This window comes from Paralichthys olivaceus, chromosome 13 (assembly GCF_024713975.1).
Source record: "Paralichthys olivaceus isolate ysfri-2021 chromosome 13, ASM2471397v2, whole genome shotgun sequence".
Lineage (NCBI taxonomy): Eukaryota > Metazoa > Chordata > Actinopteri > Pleuronectiformes > Paralichthyidae > Paralichthys > Paralichthys olivaceus.
Window position 1 is genome coordinate 21,361,609 of NC_091105.1, and position 20,012 is coordinate 21,381,620.

Below are 20,012 nucleotides of genomic sequence, written 5' to 3' on the forward strand. Positions count from 1 at the left end.
GGCAAATTATTCTGGTCAGAAAACACTCACAAAGTATCAGTTGTCCTTCACCGCACTTTCAACCCTGCCTTTAATTTTGAGCCATTATACACTTGGTTAAATCATCAAATTATGTTTCTTCAAACATTGTCCAAATATGAACCAGGCATTTTGTTGGCAGTTTATATTTTAAATACCTTTGACCCCAAACACAACAGTACATTTCAAACTATGCATGGCCATTGAGCTTTTCTTCTCTATTTTTTTTAAAGATTTGATCTTTTATTAGTTGAGCAGTAGCAGCTAATGGAGGCCCGCTAGAGGAAGTGCTAGTTGTTTGAAGTGGTGGTTCTGATACAGGAGTCTCTTTCATCACAGTGGGACACAGTCTCTGAGCTTTAATGGAAATCATAATGTATGTTCATAACTGCCCAAAGGCAAAGGGGCTGCATTCCATCTGCATGCCAAAAACTCCATTAAGTTTTTTTCTGTTTTGCCTCACATTCAGGTGTAAATTCTGCTCAACTCTGCCTATACAGACAGTCATTTCACTCTAAATGTATTTTGATTCATGATCATCGCAGGAACATTGTGTTCACTGGTAGGTTGTTTAACATGTGCACACCATGATTGCTTTTATTGACATAAAAGATTTGAATGTATGCTAAGGTCTGTGTTTTCCTGTATATGACATTTATTTATACAAGAATGTTGTTAGCCCAATCATCAGTTTCATAAACTTTAATGACCGTGAGCATCTCAGCTTGAGGCATACCTGAGATGATTGTCCTGGGTTCTTATTTTGTCTTTTAAGTGGTCACTTTCCACAGAGTCACAGTCTACTGGTTGGCTCTCTTTGGGCACTTTTTTTAATAGCGGCAGTGAGACTTTATTGAATAGTGAAGTGATGGGAAGACAGACACTCCATCAGCCTCCACATCTCTGTACCCAGGAGATCCCTACTCCAGGCAGACTTAGAGACATCAAAAAACTTTTTTTTCCACCTTCCCCTGAAAGAATGTAGAAGTAGTAGGTAGGAAAAAAACAGAACAGTAAAGATTGCTGAAAAAGGATCTCCAACATCTCTAAAGAGAAACCTGTCAGGTACCTCTAACTATCACTAGCCGATGTTCCTTCAGTCTCTATGTACCAAATGAGGGGATGACTTCGACGAGAGTCTTAAAACACAATATTATGTCTCACCTGGCTTCCTTTGTTCTCCCGCCAGCTTTATGGCTACATGGAAAGCGAGCCACTCACCCTGCAGCTGTTCATCGGGACCGCAGACGACCGCCTCCTGCGACCACATGCCTTCTACCAGGTCCACCGCATCACCGGCAAAACCGTCTCCACTGCTAGCCATGAAGTCATGCAATCCAACACCAAAGTTTTGGAGATCCCTCTGCTGCCTGAAAACAACATGAGAGCCATGTGAGTGCTCTTAGACCTCCACAAATCACCTATCCATCTTATTCTTTCCACATTTTTCTCTGGTAACCCCTGCTTTGAAATACACCCACACACACTCCTTTCTCTCTTAGCACTTTACTCTTTGAGTCTACAAACAGAATACCTGATGATAGGCACTATACAGCACAGACTTCTAAATAGGCTTTCAAAACTTTGTGCTTTCACCCCAAGAGATATATGATCTATAAGGAAGTGACATAAGTACACAGTGTTGACACACTGACTTCATGGGTGACTTGATTCTGATCATTGTTTTCAGGGATTCTACAGGCAAGGGGCTTGTACTTCAACAGCGACTTTGAGAATAATTTGACAATATTACGAGACTAAAGTCATACTTGAGAAGAAATCCGTAATAGTATGAGAATGAGGTATATATAAAAAAACTTTAATAACCAGCCAGAAGAACCTATCCTGACCAGAGTTCCATGGCGTCTGGATCCAGAATCTTGAAACAACTTAATTAGAAACTATGAAATCCATTTGAATAGCACACAGATAACCTCACAGTCGACCACAAACATTTCCTCCTCCACAAAAGAGGAAAATTCCTTGTGGTTCTTTCTTTGGAATAGACAGTTTCTTGCACAATCCAAGTTCTGATACTTTAGAGAATGTGGTGCTGATGAGCCCAACAGAATAAGTATTTTATTATTTGTGAAACTTTCACTAAATTATAACTCAACAAGATGCTCCCTGAGCACATGAGGGTCCCATGGCCCCTGTAGCCAACATACAATGAAAGAGTTTCTACCTCGATTATTGACAAACAGAACTGATGATGTAAACACTGGTACACAGAAAAGTGTATAAAGGCATAAGTAGCACAGTTTTGCACTTTAATGATCGATAAAACTTAAATAGACAGATAGAGGAATAGAGGAAGCCCAGGTGACAATAATAATGTCAACTATGGCTCTGTCCTATTTGAGAGTTTCAGTATGAGCCATAACAGAGGGACAGTGACACAGTGAGCACAGCACCAGGATCCTGAAATATGTAACTGATATGTCAGAGAGTCTTGGTGAAAAGGCCTGTTTCTAAACTAACAGCTGCTAGACAACAGTGGCAGACTGCACCATAACCATAAGGAACCTACCAGTAAAAAACTGGTAGTGTGAGTAAGTACAAAAGAACGTCAAACTAGATTGTTGTGACACAGATCAGCTTTCCTAAAGGAATTGGCACAAGTTAACAACCATCAGCATTGTTAGCCAACTCTGAAGCACTTGAATTTTGCACAAGCGTTGGTGTGTGCCCTCAAGATAACCTAGGTAACAAGCTAATAAAGGTGGCTGTCCTCTCAGTTCTGGTGACCTCAACAGAAACAAGCAAATTTACCTTGTGTAAAAGCGGTTAGTCAGATGAAGTAGGGGACTGAATATAACCTTGGTTTACCTTTAAAAGCAAGTTTGCCAGGCTGAGGTAAATCAGGCTTGGCCTACCTACATAGTGCAGTAAACCAAGAGGCTGTGCTCGACACTGTGTCCAAGCAGTGGCTCCTTTCCTGAGGCTCTTTTCAGACTTGGAAGCAGTGAATTTATTGGACTGAGGCCCAGAACTCTGCGCAATGGATAAAACCACCATATGTGAACATAGGTTACATAAGGCCATATATATATATATATATATTCAGTTCTTGGTTGGACTTGGCCTTCTTTGGTTTATGGTGTAGGATTCACGCTGCCTTACCATATCGTTTTCACCGATAACAAAATATTCCTTATATTGTATCATATTTAGGGACGCCCCTCACTCACTTAACTTAATGTGTCCCTTAGGATAAATATGATATCGTAAACAGTATTCGAGAGGAAGTTTCATTTCCCCTTTTGTCGTCAGTGTGCATGCTAAAGGAAGAGGAATGAGAGTTCTCTATTTCTTCCCCAACTATCTGAAAGGTCAAAGATGAAGCGAAGCCTTTAGCTGTCTCTTTCCACTGAACTGTTAAACAGTCATCTTGATAACACAGCATCCATCTCGCTGCTCTCATGCCAGCAATCATTCGCTCAGTGTGTGGGATGCAGACAGTGGAGAATTGCAGTCAAACCTTCAGACAGTTTCAATCTGTCTTACTTTTCTCCTCTCGCAAAGTTCATACTGTACATACACTGTAGCTTACTTCAAGTAGTTTATTGCCTTCTGCAAAATATAGTAAGTACAACATACTGTTTGGTCATGTAATAGCTGATATATTGAAGTTGCCGTTTTACAATGCTGGCAGAGAAGACCGTTCCTTTCATTTTATCTAAACATTCTGAAAATGTAACTGCTCTTGACATCTCGGATTGCATAGGTCATGAAAATGGACTTAAAACAAATCTGTAACATCCAGCATCTTATGTCTGTTTTAAAACCTATGCATGACAGAATGTGTCATGAACACATCATGCAAGGCTGATAAGGAGTAACTAGTCAGCATAACATGTTATTTTTTCTGATTTACATTTACTCAAATTCTCAAAAAACCAAAGCGAGGGGAAAATTTGATTGGTATAAAACCTGACATTTACCATGTTCCAGGAATAGTGCCCAAATAGCCACCATGTAAAATAACTGAAATGCCAAACCATATCCTATTCATATTCCCTCACTTTTTACCAGCCTCTCTAGTTTTATTTAAATTCATGAAAGGGCATGTTTGAAAATGAATGCCTTTTTCCACTAGGAGAGGGGAAAGGAAATTCACCCCATTAGCTTCCAAATTGTGAAATGCAATAAATAGAGACAGCTTAGAAAAGGGTCCACTGCTACATGTGGTGATGATTAACAGAGGTTAAAACCCTAAATATATGAAGTATACATGAAGTATATGAGTTTGTATAGGCCGACTGCTGATGGGACCTTGTGTGGTCATATTCAGTCACAGTGTGTTCATTTTTGAGGATTCCTCAAGAGAATTGCTAATTCTTGGACCACTATGACCCTTTAAAACAGTGACATGAAGTCATTTACGTCCAACTCTTTCTTTGATGACATGCTGGATAAATAATGACACGGTCATGCTCCAGTAAACCTCTGGTGCATGATCTGTAACACCAGCAGTCACTGCTGATCCTAATGCACAGCAACTCTGCTCAGTGTCTCAGTTAAACAGTCAAATAATCAAATCTGCCTGTTTTGGCCATCGTCCATAGCTTTCTTTACAGATTTTCTGAGATGGTTTCCTAATACAGTTGCTTTGTTAGAGCATGGTCTACCTTGAACCCAAAAATGCAAATAGACTAAACTCTACTTTTCCTGCATCAAACTTTTAGTTGCTATTTTAAATGTGTTGTTATATTTTGCCCTTCCCTGCCTCTGTCCCAGAATCGATTGTGCAGGGATCCTGAAGTTGCGTAACTCGGACATTGAGCTCCGCAAAGGTGAAACAGACATCGGACGTAAAAATACACGAGTGAGGCTGGTGTTCCGAGTGCACATCAACCAGCCCAATGGCAGGACAGTGTCCCTACAGGCTGCCTCCAACCCCATTGAATGCTGTAAGTTTCACACACCAACACACCAAGTCCTTGCACACACATCCATTGTTGAAATCCAATAAAATGAGCTACTTTGTTTTTTCTTCACTTGCTAGAACAAATTCAGTGCTCCAGTAAGTAATATAAAGCTCTCAGTAGGGTTTATATGATCAAAGCAATCTGCCAAAGCAATGTGTGCATTGTACATGATGTCAGACACACGTGTTATCTATCTCAATTTCCATTTTATGACTAAGTGCACAAGTTACTATATTAGAACAGGTTCCACAGAGGTCATTTGCCAGCCTTTGTTTTGGCACAGTTAATTTTGTCCATTGAAAGAAACCTCTGTTTCTTTGCCATTCATTTGTGTGTAGGTGTGATGTTATTTGTACCCAAAAAGCCAGTTATAGTTACAGAGCTGGCATTATAGCTTATGGTCCAAAGTGGATATTAATGGGAGTGGGTTTATCATTAGAATTTTTTTTTGTCAATATATCAATGCGCTTCTATTCTATGATTATGCAATGGGATAACAGATTAAATGGTAAATTGTTTGTATTTATATTGAGCTTTCTAATCATGATGACGAGTCAAAGCACTTTACAGCAGTTGTTACATTCACCCATTCACACATTAAAACAGTGCATCTATGGGCAGTACTTTTTTTTTTCTATGAGAACGGCACAGCCTTAAGGGGCAATTTGTTGGTTACAGTATCTTAACCAAGGACACTTCTAAGTATGGAATGGGGAAGACTGGGATCAAACCTTCAACCTTCTGGCTAGAGAATGACCCACTCTACCCCTTGAAGTCACAGCCGCCCCACAGCAATGTGATAATAAATAAATGTAACTCTAGCTATGGATGTGAAGGTCCAAAGTGACTAGCTAACCACATCAATAAAGCGGAGACAGGTGGTCGGCCGTAGACTTCTTAATGTGAAATTATTATTAAAGATCTCACCATCAATTTATGGTTTCGACCAGTTTTCTGCCTGTTTTGATGCTGTTGGCTGAAAACCTCATTGCTAGGCCTCATGATATCCCTTAATAAAGTTGATAAGCCTGTTGAGCTAACCAAGTACTGCTGTTTTACTGGCTGTGAGCTGGGCCTGTGCTTCTTGGGGTGGATAGAAATCAGCACAGAGTGTATGGGGGCTCACATACTGTATTGAAATATGTGTGTGTGTTTCTTTCCAATAGCCCAGCGCTCAGCACAGGAGCTTCCCTTGGTGGAGAAGCAGAGTATGGAAAGTTACCCTGCCACGGGAGGCAAAATGATGCTCCTGAGTGGTCTTAACTTCCTCCCCGACTCGAAGGTGGTGTTTGTGGAGAAGGCCCAGGGTAAGCTGCAGTCAACAGAACATGTTTACTGCCTCTCAATTTCCCCTCATAATATTTCTTTCAAACGTCTCTCTGCCTCTCTGACTCTGTTGCGTTTCCTCAGTCTCCTCTCTCCCGTCAAAATACAGCAGGCCCTGCCAGAGAGCCACATGTGGTGTGCATTAAGCCACTATATTTTTAACCAAAGCGTATTTACATTTGCTAAAGTTTCCATTGCCTGTTCACTGGTGCTCGCCACAAGTTAAGGGATGAATCACAAACAGGGCATGTGCAACGTCTCTCTCTCTCTCTCTCTCTCTCGCTGTCTCTCCCCACCAGACTCACTTTTGCTTTTCATATTTAACCCTCTGAACCCTTACGCTCGTTAGATTTCTTTTCTACCCATTCTGCTGGATACTCATCCTTGTTAGCTTTCACCGATTCACGGTTAAGAGGTCATTCTTTTCTCTGTCACGCATTTCCTCCCTGTGTGGGAGGGAACAGTGGTAAGATCATGATCATAACAATGATCATTTCCTTGATTGAACCCACTAAATCAATGCAAAGGTCATGCAAGGTGAAACCTCTGAAGTCTGTTGAAACACAGTGCTGCTGCAATTACGGTAATGAGCAACAAGGGACAAAGGATGAAGGAGGATGTGTCTTATCTCTGATAATAACAAACAATAATCATGGATTTATCATAGATTGTATATTCCCTGGGGTTGGAAGTCACAAACCCATGTTAAACACAAAAATACTTCACATCATCTGCACTGCTTAACCATTCGAGAATAAAGTTACCAAGAGATTTCATCATGGTGATGAAGTAATCAACAGACAAAAATAACCCTGACAACAGAAGGTACTCGTCTTTATATCTGTCAATGAGTGAATGAATGTAGTTTTTATCATTGGTCCATGCAAACAGCTATATTCATCAACACACAAATATAATATGACACAGCCAGATGTTGAATATGCATGTTCATACAACACAGAAAACAAGACCTTTATATTCCACAACAAAAATAATTTATCACCTATAATAACATTGACTATATTGTTGAATAAATCAGAGTAAATATTGATTTAACAGTCCAACATGTCTTCTTTTCCAGGATTGTAGACACCAGTTACCAAATTCAAACACAATGATAAACATTTGATCACCAGAATATTTCAAGTTTGGGGCAAAACTATTTTTATAGGATATTTAAATTATTAAATCACCATAGTTTTATAGTAAATCACTTTCTTCTTCTCCCAAATCACACGGTGATCACATTTTCTTGTGAACTATTTCTAGTTTATTGCACCTGCACCCCCTGTGGGCCACCAAGTGTTTCAGGTGACCCCCCTCCTAGTTAGTATACCTACCAATAGTTAATGTCTCAGTCAAAAGAAAATGCTTGAACCCTTCATCTGTGATTCGCTTAAAATTGAGTTGTAACTGTTGAAAGGAAAACCAGGCATTACTCCCCAATTCCCCAAACTTATTAAACTTTTTTTTTTTTTAAATAACTTAAGAAGAAGACCAGCTAAAAAAGAGAAAAACAAAAAATGTCTTATGTGTCTCCCTTGCTAAACCCTGTTTGAATGGTTTACACATCTTCAGGGTTAAGGGAGAGATGGAGGTTGGGTGAGGAGGGGGTGGGTGAACTTGGGAAAATGGGGTCTCCCCTCTTCTGGCTTTACTTAGTCATGCAGGGGATGCCCTGGAGAGGAAAGCCCATTCACATACAACACCTACTGCCTCTCCACCCCCTGATATCTGAGACTCATGACCCCTTCTATGTTGTGTTTCCAGTCTTTCACCTCCTCTCTTCCTCTCTTGTCTACTTTGGTACCTTGTTTTCTCTCTCTCTCTCTCCTTTCACTCCCTCATCCTTCGTTCTTCTTACCTCTATCCTCAATACCCGTTAAAGACATTAGGCAGTGTGGAGCTCGGCGCAAGCGGGATCCCCACACTCGTGCCTGCCATCGACATTTCAGTGGTTTGTTTTCCGTCTCTGTGGTGGCGAGAAGGAGAAAGAGAGAGAGAGAAAGAGAGGTTGTACATACACTACTTAGCCTGCTTTTATGCAAACCTTAATGACGCCCCACTTCCAGGGTCTCCTAAGTCAAAAGGCCCATTACAGATACACCTACACACTCATGCACGCACAGGAACACATACATCATTCACTAATGGCAACTATCTATGAGCAAGTATGAGTGTGGAAAAGTATTTATGTCTCCGATATACTGCAAAATACTGTCTTTTGGCATTTTAATCTGAGATTCCTGCTGTTTCATGAAGGTTCTCCGGCTCTCCGAGAATATCTCTGATTGTTGATTTAGAAGGACCAAACGGGGATGAGGGGGAAAAAAAACAATAAAATTATAATTATATTACAGATTTATTCTATAACTCTGGTTTTATTTTCCTCTGGAAAAGTTCATGACTAAATACACCCTTGAAATACAGAGCATCACACTGCAATAATTACCACTCACAGACATCTGCTCGCACACACAGTGGGGAGAACACATGCGCATGTGCAGCCGAGCTCTTTGCACAGCACAACACCAATCACTGCTTTTCCCACAGTGGTGACAGCCATTACTGTTGCTGCCATCAAAAGTCACAATGGCGGCTCACTTTCCAAAATTGAGTCTGATGAACACCTTCCAGAAAATTCCAGTCCTAAGGAGCAACAGACGTTATTGAGCATCCCAATCCAACGTGTGTGAATAATTATAAATAGTTAAATTCATCCAAGTTGAGTCAGAGGGAGATCAAACACAGCACGACCGCTGATTAGCAACAATGATATTTTAAAAAAATACCTTCATCCTTTTTACTGGTGAATCGATATTACCACATTTTTAGACATGCAATGACCACAGCTGCATACAAAGGTAGATGAGCTAATTGTATCTAAGAGTCATCTTCAGTCATCCATCAAGTACTAGAGAAGAATGCTGTGATCCACGTAATATTGGGCAAGGCAGGCTTCTTTGAATGTTACACAAAGCAACAGTGAGCATGTTCCAACATCGTTTTACAAACACTCCATTCTACATGTTCACATGGATACACAGACACTGAGTTTTTCAAAATCTCCACTATGGAAGGTGTTTGTAAAAGTTTCCATTTTAGTATCTTAAAAGCTGTTGGAGAGGTGTGAACGCAGAGGTTAAAGTTTTGGGTAACACTTTATATTAGGGAACACACAAAGTGAACATATCCAAGCACTTGATTGTAATTCATGTACAACAACTTCCTTACTTACCATCAATAAGCAGTAATAAGGAGGTTATTAAGGGAAAACTGTGAATCAATGGAGTGGTTGCAGAATCAGGTCAAGAATAAGGCATTGATAAGTGCTTTATAATTACTAATAAAGAGCCAATATGCCTCTAATATCCATGCCAATAAGCAACTAGTTAATGGTTGATATATGTTCCCTAATAAAAAGTGTTACCATGTTTTCTTTATAAAAAATCCACATCGGTGTGAACAGGGCAGTATTTTTATTGTAAATATACACAAAACAACTAGAGTGAACATAGAGAAGTCTTTGTTGCATGTTTTACCAATGCAAACGATCTGTGGAGGGTATAAACATTTGGTTTTAGTGTTATGTTTAAAAAACTATTTGTCCTGTTAAGTTGTAGTTCCCCTCTGCTGCTCTTTTGCTGCCACTTTAATTTTACTCTCTTCCTCTCTGTTGTTTTGACTGTGTCGTTTCCTCTGAGATGTGTCACATGTAGCAGGAGCAACAAAGTAGAGCTCATAGCTGTTGCCACTAAAGGACAGTGTATTACGCCTCGAAAAATAATTACCTCTGCTTTTCAAAAGCCACATCCAACCCCTACTGTTCAACTTCATCACCCACAGGATAACTGACGCAAACTGCATGTGCATGTGTATGTTTGTTGCTGTGTGTGTATGTGTGTGTGCCCACTATTGCTGGGAGCCTCCGGGCCTGTTTGCCTTGTGCAGAAGGAAGTGTTTTCGGTGAGTCATCCACGAGGGATTCCCTGTAGAGGCGTGAAACGGAAAAGACGAGACCCTCAGAGGTTATATTCAGAGAAGAGGAGAGGAAGAGGAGAGGAAGAGGAGAGGCTAAAGAGGACAGAGCTTCCTTAGAAATCCTTCCTGTGACTTGTGCACTGAGACGTTAGAGCATAAAAGGAATCTCATCCTTACCTGATGTGGACTTTTTTAGATAAACCTAATTTCTTCCACCAGTGGATTAACCGATGTAACTGCTTTTCTCAGCAAATTAATCAGATTACTGCTAGATAATGATAGACTTGAGAACCTCAGGTCCACATTTTTGTTTCTTCTGCAACATAAACATTATATTCAGCAGTATAATTATTGTTGACATGTGTTTTTAATGGGTCATCTCAATTTTTATTCACTGCAGTGTTGAGTTGTACCTCTCGGAAAGCCACAACATTTATGAAACTTTCCATCTTCTTTTGCATTGTTGTGCATGGTTCAATTTTTCTGTTATTTCTATTATGCGTATGTGTTGAGGCTGTGTCAGTGTTTTGGTTCGCCCAAACCACTCTTTTGGCGCACGAGTGAAGACATACCTGGCGCACCTATTGCAGTGTGTGTTCTGGCTTGTTCTGCTTTCCATGGATGGAATGAGCGCTAGAGGCAGGGAAAATAAAAAGAGAGACAGACAGACAGACAAACAGAGAGCGAGAGAGAGACAGAGACAGAGAGAGCCGGGGAAAGCCTACACTCTGACTCAGAGGGGAGGTGAGGGAATTCCCTGGTGAGCTGGATAGTTTTTACATCTGGTCAGATTGGAGCGATGCCTGGAGCTCGGCAGCACCACACCGCCTGGGCTGCAGCAGGGAAAAGTCTGGTCTTATCCACCTCTGCTTCAGGCTGGTCCAGCTTACAGCCAAGACTAAGAGAATCCTGAGTTACAGTATAATCTGTAACATTAAGACAGTACGGTCCACAATAATAACTCCAGGCTGTTACTCTCGTCATGTGAAAGCAACAGGCGTGAATATTTGGATCTCATTCCTTCAAGATCTGAGTTTGACAGACTTTCATCTGTACTGTTAGAGTTCATTCAAAGACTGTTTATACTTAGTTGAACGCTTCTACCTTGGACAAGTCTAAACACCAGACAACCTGGTCGATGTATTGTACTTCTAGCGGTATGTCTAGACTGGCGTTTGGCCTCAGGCTAGAATAACCTGTATAATCTTGGCTCATAGTTTTGGCATTATAGCAGTATAAAGTCAGCATCCACCCTTGCTTCAGGCAAAAGATTAAAGAAGTTACACTATCCTATATAATTTGGATGGCATATTGAGCCACAATCAATTATAATATATAATGACTGTAGGTGCTTATCCTCTCATCTCCCATCAAATTAATATACTACACACCCATGGCCATGCCTGTGGGAAATGGATGTGTCAATACCCAAGAAAAGAAAACCATAGCACACAGTATCTGTAGCTTCCCCCTTTGATAACATTTCATTTAGCTATAGCTGTATTATATAGATTTTCAGTGTCCATGGGGATGCATATAGTTAAACCTACATGGTCCCATTATAGAGCCAAGCCTGTTTAAATTAGAACTCAAAGTTCCCCTCTCACCCACAGACTCCTTCATTTTTAATCACTCTATGATTTATCAGCATGGACCAGTGCACCTTTAACGATGGAAGTTTTTCAGCATATCAAAGGGACCTGTTGGATCATGACTTTATCATGACAAAGAGATGACTAGGTTGTCTTGTGGCCTCGACCTTTTCTTCTGACATGTTTGAACATTACTGAGTAAGGTCTTGAGGAATGCCCTAGCTTTGTAATACGAATAGTGAAACATTGCTCACTGCATGGGACAGGGACTCTTGACATATAAAAGTCCCTGCACAAAAACCAAAGCGCACTTGCTATGGTGTGATGCATAGTGCAGAAGACCACAGATACCAACCAGCCTTGATATCTTCCTTGTGGAAGCTTTGCATTACAAAAGTAGTATATTGAAGAATAATTAATTTAAAAGGTCTGGAGAATTCTCAAGTACCACAAAGCCAGAGTCTTGATAAAAGGATGAAACCCGACTCTACTGGCTGCCGTCCTGCTCAGTTGACACCCAAAGGTCAAGTCAGCTCAAGCTTCCCCTGTTATACACCAATAATAACTCACTTCCTGACTATAAACCCATCACAAATCTACTGCCAGGCCATAATTTATACAGAAGCATCCCAATCCAACGCGGACCCTCATTACTCAGATTTCAGCCATCCTCAGATTGGCAGAGACCAGGTGCTTCAGAGGGGAAAGCAAGCCATACCCCTGGGATCAGTCACGAGGGGAACCCCTTTGGCCTTCTTGACTTTGCTCCTCATCGGACAACAAAGTAATCACCATAAAAATAAGAGTGAAATGATTGAAAGATTTTTCAGTTCAGGTAGCAGCTGTGGCAGCAGAGCGGTAAACGGAAAATAAACTTGACATGTGTAAACAGGAATGAGAGAGAAATACTCCTGGAACTCATCTCTGGAAAAGAAACATAGCTGCAAAAATACATTTGGGTTGTTTAACCTCCATAATTAAGCATGTGAATCATGTTTTCCATTCCCAGAAATATTACAGTGGAATATTTTGGGAAGTGGAAGTTGATGTGGCCAGCACAACACTTTTCAGAAGGAAAACTCACCTCTGGCTGTCAGTGTGAAAAGAGAAAAAAAGCCAAAGCCTGTAAGGTCAGTCTAAGGACAAAGATGTCACTGCTCAGATGTCTGTTGCTCTGTTGAAGCAAGTGATCGGTCTAATCGGGATAAAGTAGATTTGAAAGCATCGCCATATTATCCCAAACTCCAGTTCCACTTGTTGCTGTGTTGCTACCATGTACACAACATTATGTGTTGTCAAGATCGGAGGAGAAGATGACTCCAAGAGGCCTCTCCCTATATATGCAGTGTTATTGTCTGATGAATGCGTGTTGGCCTGGTCGTCTGCATTGGTGTTAGTCTTTGTGGATCTCATTTGCACAAGTGAGTCATTGAGAGCAGTAGACAGATTGTTGGGTTGTATCTGTGAGCACAAAGCCTCAGAGTAAGTGTGTGTCTCAACAGTATGAGCTTGCATTCTCTGTTTAATCATGGCTGGATTATACCAAGACTTTTCCAGATGCAGCTCCCATACACCTCCTATTATTTGGTGCTTCCCTGCCTTATCATTCAAGTTGATGGCCAAGAACAAAGGTAGAGGATACTGCAGTTGAGTGTGTGCATGTGTCTGCATCTGTGTGTGTGTGTGCACATGTGTGGGTGGAGGCTGTGTGAAGGAGGAGGTGGTGTCTTGAACAGAAGCATTTTGCAGATGTTACGGGGAAGAAGGAGTGAACGGAAAGTTCTGTGGTTATCAGTCGCACGGCTCTTTCTGACTCTCAGAGGTATGCCACATGTGGCCCTATCCCAACTCAGTCTCAATTTTAGATTTTTGCAAAGTCTGACTGAGTAATCACTGAAAACGTTTGCTGGAACAAAGGGAATAAGGGGTATAAATGTTGAGAGGAAAGATCAAAAGATAGGTAGAAAATAAGAGGAAGAGAAGTTTGAAAAACATGTTTACTAGCAGAGGTTGGGGTTGACGTCGTGGGCTAAGGTTTCCCTCTTGGAGAGTCTCCCAGAACAGAGGCGGGTGAGATTCCCTCATGGTTCCCCGAGACGTAACATGAGGAACACTCATCTTTGACTTTGTCTTTCTCCCTCTCTCTGACCTTCTCCCTATCTGTGCTCACTCTGATCACCCTTTCTTACTCTTGCAGCCTCTAACAGCATTACATGCATCTCAATCATCTGCCACATATGCAGTATCATTTCTGTGCCCCATGACAGCTCTATAGGCACATAACCCTGCCTCCCTTCCCCAGTCCTCCACATCATCTCTATCACAGAGAGGCACATTTCTCCATATGCAACTCTTATTTCCCCCAGTTCAAATAGAAAACCCTTATCTGATCTGTTCACCGTCTGTTTTTCTCTTTCCATGAGTTTTAATATGGCCTTTTTTGGAAAGAGATATCTACTGATGATCACTCTCTGAATAATAAAGCTGACCACCCGCCCCCACAAGCACCGTTCACCGTGACTGGGATCCTTTATTCTTTTGCTCGCTGCATGATGTGAAAAACATAATGCTTTGGAGAAAAAAAAAATGGTTTTACATCTTCCAGACCTGCTGGACTATTTGGAAACTGACTCTGATTATCTTATCTGATGGCTTCCTGTCCCTGAAGCAAAGTGCAGCACTTCAGCAGCAAACGTATTGCTGTATCAATAAAGGCACAGCTGCTGCTCGCCCCACTAGAGTAAAGTGTCAGTGCTACAGTGCCCATGCTGTTGCCTCACATGGTCTAGCACTGACACAAAGGCTGTACTGTGTCACGTCTATTTCTGACAGCACTAATGAGTCATCGGTTCTGAAAAGGAGGGGGGGGAATGGCACTTTGGTCGGTGCTGATTGCCCTCGCAGAGCCCAGAGCGTCTGTTCGCTGTAGGTGTGGCATGAAATCACAGAGAAAACCCAAAGAATGTGAGCTGAGCTTCTGCAGGCTCCCGGCAGCTGCAGTAGCTCACAGGCCTTTTATTGCACGGCAGCTAGTGAAACCTCCTCACCACAACAAGATGGAGATGAGAGGAGGGAGAGAACAAACAAAAGCTGCCTCGTTTTTGTAATTTCACAGAGCAGAGTTTAGAAGAGAAATAAGCGAGGGTAGCAGAAAAAAATATTTAATTACAACAGTAGCACAAAAACTCAATGATGATCCTGTCCTAGTTGATAATAGAGACAGACTTTTATAAAATGAGTAATAATGTAGTGAATTAAAAATGTTGTCCCCTTTGAAAATACTGAGAAAAGTAGCATAACGTCACACATTTAAGGTTAAAACCAACAAATGCTTAAAATTGATTGATTGATAGATTGACTAATCATTATGTTTTTCAGCATTGCACTTATTTAAAAGCTAAAACCCGTAATGTCCTAACCCACCCCCCCAGGCACACATCTCCTGTTGTTTACTGCCATGAGTATCATCAACAGCCGCCCTCCATCTAAAGTCCATCTTAATGATGCACTTCATAATCAGCCGTACTTAATCTTGTATTTTATCCTTTTGTCAATAGACGGGCATCATCTGTGGGAGACAGAAGCCAAGGTTGACAAGGACTCCATCAAATCTGTAAGTTCACTTCACCGACACGACTCCTGCCGTCTTGAACCCACCCTCCCTCGACATTTACTCTGTCTCCTCCTCATCTGTCCCCTGCAATGATGTAACCTTTGCTAAGGTGTTACAAGTGGCAACACAGATAGTGACGATCAGCCCATGCAATCCTGAATGGAATTTTCACAAAATCCCTCGGATGTAAACACAAGCTCTGGATATTGTTTTTGCGTTCAATACAACAACACACATGCAAGGATTACAAACAGGAAACGTACACAAGCACACAAATACACCCATACACTCATGCCACATTGGCTCCCAGCATAGCCAGGCGTTTAGTTCACAGCAAGGTGTTGTGGTGTGGTGAAATGGACTTAAACACCTCATCTGTGCTGGGATCATGCAGCCAAGAGTGGATTACGCCCTTACTTTTTACATGCTGGTTTTCATGAGAGGAAATAGACCAGCTCACTCACTGCACTGTGCAGTCACACATCAAAATTGTATTCATATAAAACGTAGTGAAAGGGAAACGTCAGGAGAGGGAATGAAGCATATGTTGTTCTACGTGTTCCAGAAAGCTGCCTGTGCTGTGAAGTTAATTAGGATTTCACCAAGGTTCGTTAAATCTGTTTTCGGTGTGCAGAGCAAAGTACAGGATCTGCCATAACCCGTTTGCTTGTGTGTAATGACACTCTGTTTTGAAATGCTGATGCCTTTTTCATCAGTGGCTTGTCATCCACCCGACAACTCCCCCTTTTATGTGTAAACTAACCGAGGCAATTTGCACATACACACGGTCTAAAATAAACCGTGCACATCTAAATGCTGCTACTTGAGGCTGTTTTTCCTCCTTGTTGTTGCTGTTATTTCACTCAGGTAAATGACTTGGTTGCATCAGGAGGGTAAATATGGACTCTGATGTCTAATTGGCCTGTAGGGCTGGCTGATGTGCTATGGCTAGAGTCCCAGATGCTGGAAAATTAGCAGGCGTGCAAGGCTCAGCCGGGGGCGGCAGTAAGGGGAGGCAAGGTCGATGAAAGACAAATACTACAGTGTGTTTATTTGTAGGTATAAAACAAATGAGGAGGGACAGCAAAGGGAGCACTGGCCTTCCTCTCATGTCAGTTGCCACCAAACAGCTTCAAAGTGCTCCAGACTGCCTTCCTGACTGTGGTTTTATTGCTGTCCAGAGCGTGCTAACTTTCATTGGTTAGGATGGAGAGGGAAAGCCATGTGCACATACACGTTTAACACACTCAATCAGCCACCTGCATGTTATCTTTTTCGTCATCTGGAGGGCAGACCAGGGCTGAGAATGCAGACCCCTCCAACCCCACCCTACATTCAACCTCCCCACACGACTTCCATGCACAGCGATGACCAACAAAAACCTGCTTCCTGCCCCAGTGCCCCGTTCTGGCCTGTGTGGACCCCCACAAGAGTGATAGCCATTCCAGGAATTAGACACGAACGCGTGCTCTGTGCTGCCTTGTCTGAAAAAAAAGTAGTCAGAAGTTCACATCCGTCCAGACTTGCCAAAGTCTGGCCTTGGGAGGGAGGGGGGACAGGCGAGCCTTTCCACAAAGGAGACATGGCTACCTCTCTCCTCTCATTCTGTACGGGAACAAAGCCCTGGGGTTTTCCTCAGAGACAAACTCTAATCACTGTACCAATCTCATGCTCACTGTTCTGCTGCTTCTGTACTGTTCAGACAAGATCATTTAGACCAGATCCCAGACCAGCCTCTTGGAAACAGTAAATGCAGACCGGCAGCAAAATCAACAAACAAATTAACATTTGGGGAGTGTCACGAAATCAGATGAGAGAATAGAATTATCAAATCCCATAAAAGTGAAATGTCTTATTGTTTCTTATTTTTATTTCAGAGTTCTATCGTTGTGGAGGTCCCACCTTACAGAAACCAGAGAATATCCAGCCCCGTGCATGTCAACTTCTACGTCTGCAATGGCAAGAGGAAGAGGAGCCAGTGCCAGCACTTCACCTACCTGCCTCCTAATGGTAATCATCATAAATATTTCCCCACCATTTTTATTAGCGGTGACATTTAAGGACATGTATGGTTTTTCAGAAGCTACGCACTCTGCATTCATCATGTAGAGTATTTCTCTCAGACTTGACATCCACTCGCTATAAGTTTACAGCAGCCGTCAACATGCCACGTGAGATTTGTGGCCAGGTTTTCCGCCTGTGTTATTAACATTATGCCAGGCACCACTTGGCTGTGGCCTGTGAATGAGAGCAGAAGATGTGAGGAGTGTTTATTCTGTAGTGAGACCAGCGTTCCCCAGTGATGAGGTGTACCTGCTGAGTGACAGAGCCTCCGAGCACTGTTAATGTAGAGGAGTCAATCCCCTGGCGACCTGACTTTCACACCCCACCGCACACAATGCCCCCCTGGTCTACAAACACACACCTTATGAACACACACACACACACATCCACGAGCAGCGCTTTGCCCTGTCATTCATGTAGCAACCTGACAACCCTGGAATACCTCAGCGCATGTTTATCATGTGTCCCTGGCCTCAGTGTTTATAGATGGCTTTCACATTGGAATTTGAAGAATGTATTGGTGAGGGTGTAAAGAAGAGTTCAACTTCAAAACTGACTTTTCACAGTGGGTACAGGTGAAAAATCACTTATCTGTGATATCAGTTTCAAGCATCCCACTTGAATACTGTCATTTTATCTTATGCATGCGAAAGGAGGTTGACTAAGCAAGTACACGCATTCTTTACTTGAGTAGGAGTACAGATACTTGTACCTCTTAACTAATTTAACCTCTTTACTCAAGTAAAACTTTAAAAGTAAAAAAGACACTTTAACCTAAACCACTCTTACTAAATACAAAAAATGAAATAGCAAAACAAAACTGATGGTTACCCTCAAATGCATTAAAACCAAAGTAACAAGCCTGTTTTGTGCATGTGAGGAGTAGGAATTACAGATATAAAATGTATCAGGTAAAAACGTTCAGATACCTCAAAACTCCACTTAAGTACATTAACAAAGTATTTATACTTAATTACTTCCCACCTCTGGCTATTATCACTTTCTTTCTTTCTTCTAAACAAACTCAAAACCTTCTCCATCTATCTCTGCACTCACATTGTCCCAGCTGGTTTAGGGATCCCAACTAGAACATTCCATTCACCCGACCCTTATTCGTGATAACTAGTGAAATCCATTAGATCAAAACAAAGGTATCTTGTTTTCATTGATCAGTCTCTAATGGGTCTAATGCTGCTGGGATAGCATGCATTGTGTTTTAACCCGACAGCTGTTAATATGATGTGACATTTAGATTATCAGCAGATGTATTCATGGCCACAGGAGATAAGTGATTGGGATTCTGGATGAAGCTCTGACAGAAAGTGGAGCTAGGCCCTATTAGGAGATGCCTGATTATATGATGAACGAGTGCATTGTGGGTAACTGGACCGGAGTGGGGAAGACAAACTGTGGCCATATATAGCATATCAATTTCATATACTATACTGCCACAGAGAAAGAGACGTAGAGGCTTATCAGTCTCTCTTAAGTCATTTCCCTGAGCATAAACACAGCTCTAATTAAAAGATGACTTGTTGTGTTCTCTCTTTTGCTGCCAAGTAAACCACAAGTAGTGTGGACCACACAAGCAGGGCCAGTGTCTTCTCAAAGGAGCATAATTAACTCACAAGTCTTAGAGCCAAAGAGATCATGAATCACAGGACACAGCGTTCTATTTTGAGATTCACCACGCTTTTGAAGACTCACATTAAAATATACAACACAGCGTTTCTCTAAAATCAGACAGTGTAGTATTACCTCATGTGGATAACAGCTGAGGCAGATCTGCCCTGTGTGCATAATCTCACTGAAGTGACACCAAGCAGAGCTGAAACTCTCTGTCTGACATTAATCATTGTCTAATGTATTATCACAGCTTGGAATTATAAATCAAGATAGAAATATAAATATTGATAGTTTTTCCTTGTCTTGATGCAACATAATTTACAGAGCACACTGTATAGAGGTTATAATCAGTGTAAACCCACTCTGTGGTGCAGATGAAATAACTTTTCATGGCTACAATACGGCAACAAAGAATGAGAAAATTCTAGTGAAGCTGTTTGCTTTTGAGGGTTTCAGTTTGAGTGTAAGTGTAAGTGTGAGAGTGAGAGTGTGTGTGTGTGTGTGTTTCTGTGTGAACATTCAGAGAAACAACCCAACAACAGGTACTTGAGGGTGCAGGGGGAGGAGGACATCAACACACACGTTCACACAAACATACACACACACGCTCTGCTGTCATCACTATTTCGCTCACTCGTATGAAAAGACTCTTCCGGCCCGTTGTCCCACTTCAAGCACAGTTGTGGTCTCTGACGCTGTTTAGAGAGAACATTTCTTTCACACTCTGGTGTCTGCTCTTCTATAAAAAAGCCAAACCCAACCCTTAAAATAGCCTGACTTGTTTGAAACAGCGGAAGGATGAAGCAAACAGTCTGTTGGACACAGATGCTGGTGAAAACCACCTTTATTTTCCATTCAGGT

The 20,012-nt window shown here is 41.7% G+C and overlaps 1 protein-coding gene across 3 annotated transcripts in view; it reads left to right on the forward strand.

Annotated features, from left to right (window-relative positions):
* The window catches only part of LOC109631959 (nuclear factor of activated T cells 1), a 59,547-nt gene that overhangs the window by 14,363 nt on the left and 25,172 nt on the right, over positions 1-20,012 (forward strand). For all 3 annotated transcript variants that reach the window (XM_020091042.2, XM_020091043.2, XM_069537567.1), the window contains exons 4-8: positions 1,208-1,410; positions 4,759-4,931; positions 6,116-6,256; positions 15,406-15,461; positions 17,339-17,471. In XM_020091042.2, coding sequence (XP_019946601.1) covers positions 1,208-1,410; positions 4,759-4,931; positions 6,116-6,256; positions 15,406-15,461; positions 17,339-17,471 — 706 coding nt within the window. The remainder of the gene's footprint in view (positions 1-1,207; positions 1,411-4,758; positions 4,932-6,115; positions 6,257-15,405; positions 15,462-17,338; positions 17,472-20,012) is intronic.